The 827-nt window shown below is 66.3% G+C and overlaps 1 protein-coding gene across 1 annotated transcript in view; it reads left to right on the top strand.

Annotated features, from left to right (window-relative positions):
- Positions 1-827, top strand: part of IREB2 (iron-responsive element binding protein 2) — a 10,529-nt gene that overhangs the window by 6,335 nt on the left and 3,367 nt on the right. Inside the window, exon 3 of the mRNA XM_012734879.1 lies at positions 447-631. Within this exon, the coding sequence (XP_012590333.1) occupies positions 447-631 (185 nt within the window). The remainder of the gene's footprint in view (positions 1-446; positions 632-827) is intronic.

Genomic DNA, 827 nt, shown 5'->3' with positions numbered 1-827 from the left:
GGCCTCCCGGGCAGGCACCGAGCGCCGAGGGGCTCACTGCGCCCCGCAAGTCCAGCCGGCGTGGTCTTCCTCTTCTGCTGTCACCCTGAACACGCAGCCGAGGGCCAGCGGGGGCGCAGATCAGATTTGGGGGGGCTCGGGGCGGGGCCTGTGCCAGAGCGCGTGACCGGCCCTCGGCCGTGACGGATCACGGAAGCCGCCGCTGTGCACGGGGAAGGGACTGCCGGCCGCCGGGCCTCTCCGCCCCGGGACGCGAGTCAGGCCCACGGCCTGGCCAGTGCCTGGTCGCCATCCGGAGGGCAGACGACCAGCCTGAGTGTTGGGAATAACTGGACAGATGCCCCCAGTAGGTGCAAATGCAGTTTTCTTTCAAAAATGGCACAGATTTCACGGATCGGAGGTGAAGGGCTAGAACTTTTGAGAGAGAACCCGTGCGCGGAGCACAGTCCGCCTGAGGGGCCGCGAGGCTCGGGGCGGGCCGAGCCCTCGGGTGGGCGCGTCGGGAGGGTGGGGCCGGGCTGAACGGCCGATCTTCCCGCCTAATGCTGACTTTTCTCTCAGACCTGAAACGGTGTTAAGAAATCAGGAGATCGAATTTGGCCGGAATCGGGAACGGCTTCAGTTTTTCAAGGTATGAGTGACCTGGGGGGGGGGGCGTTTGTGCCGGCAGGTACACCCTTGGCAGGGACAGGTGTGTTGTTTTTAAGCCGTGTGGATGCACACAGAACTGGGGTGCAGGCCAGAGGTGGGGGGTGAGAGGACTCCCCGAGACAGAGCGGGGAGCGCCCCAGGCAGGTCCACTGCCGAGGGGCGGCGGGGAGACGGGG

This window comes from Condylura cristata, unplaced genomic scaffold (assembly GCF_000260355.1).
Source record: "Condylura cristata isolate star-nosed mole 26May11 unplaced genomic scaffold, ConCri1.0 scaffold00087, whole genome shotgun sequence".
Taxonomy (NCBI): domain Eukaryota; kingdom Metazoa; phylum Chordata; class Mammalia; order Eulipotyphla; family Talpidae; genus Condylura; species Condylura cristata.
This window is presented reverse-complemented; position numbering and strand designations above follow the sequence as displayed.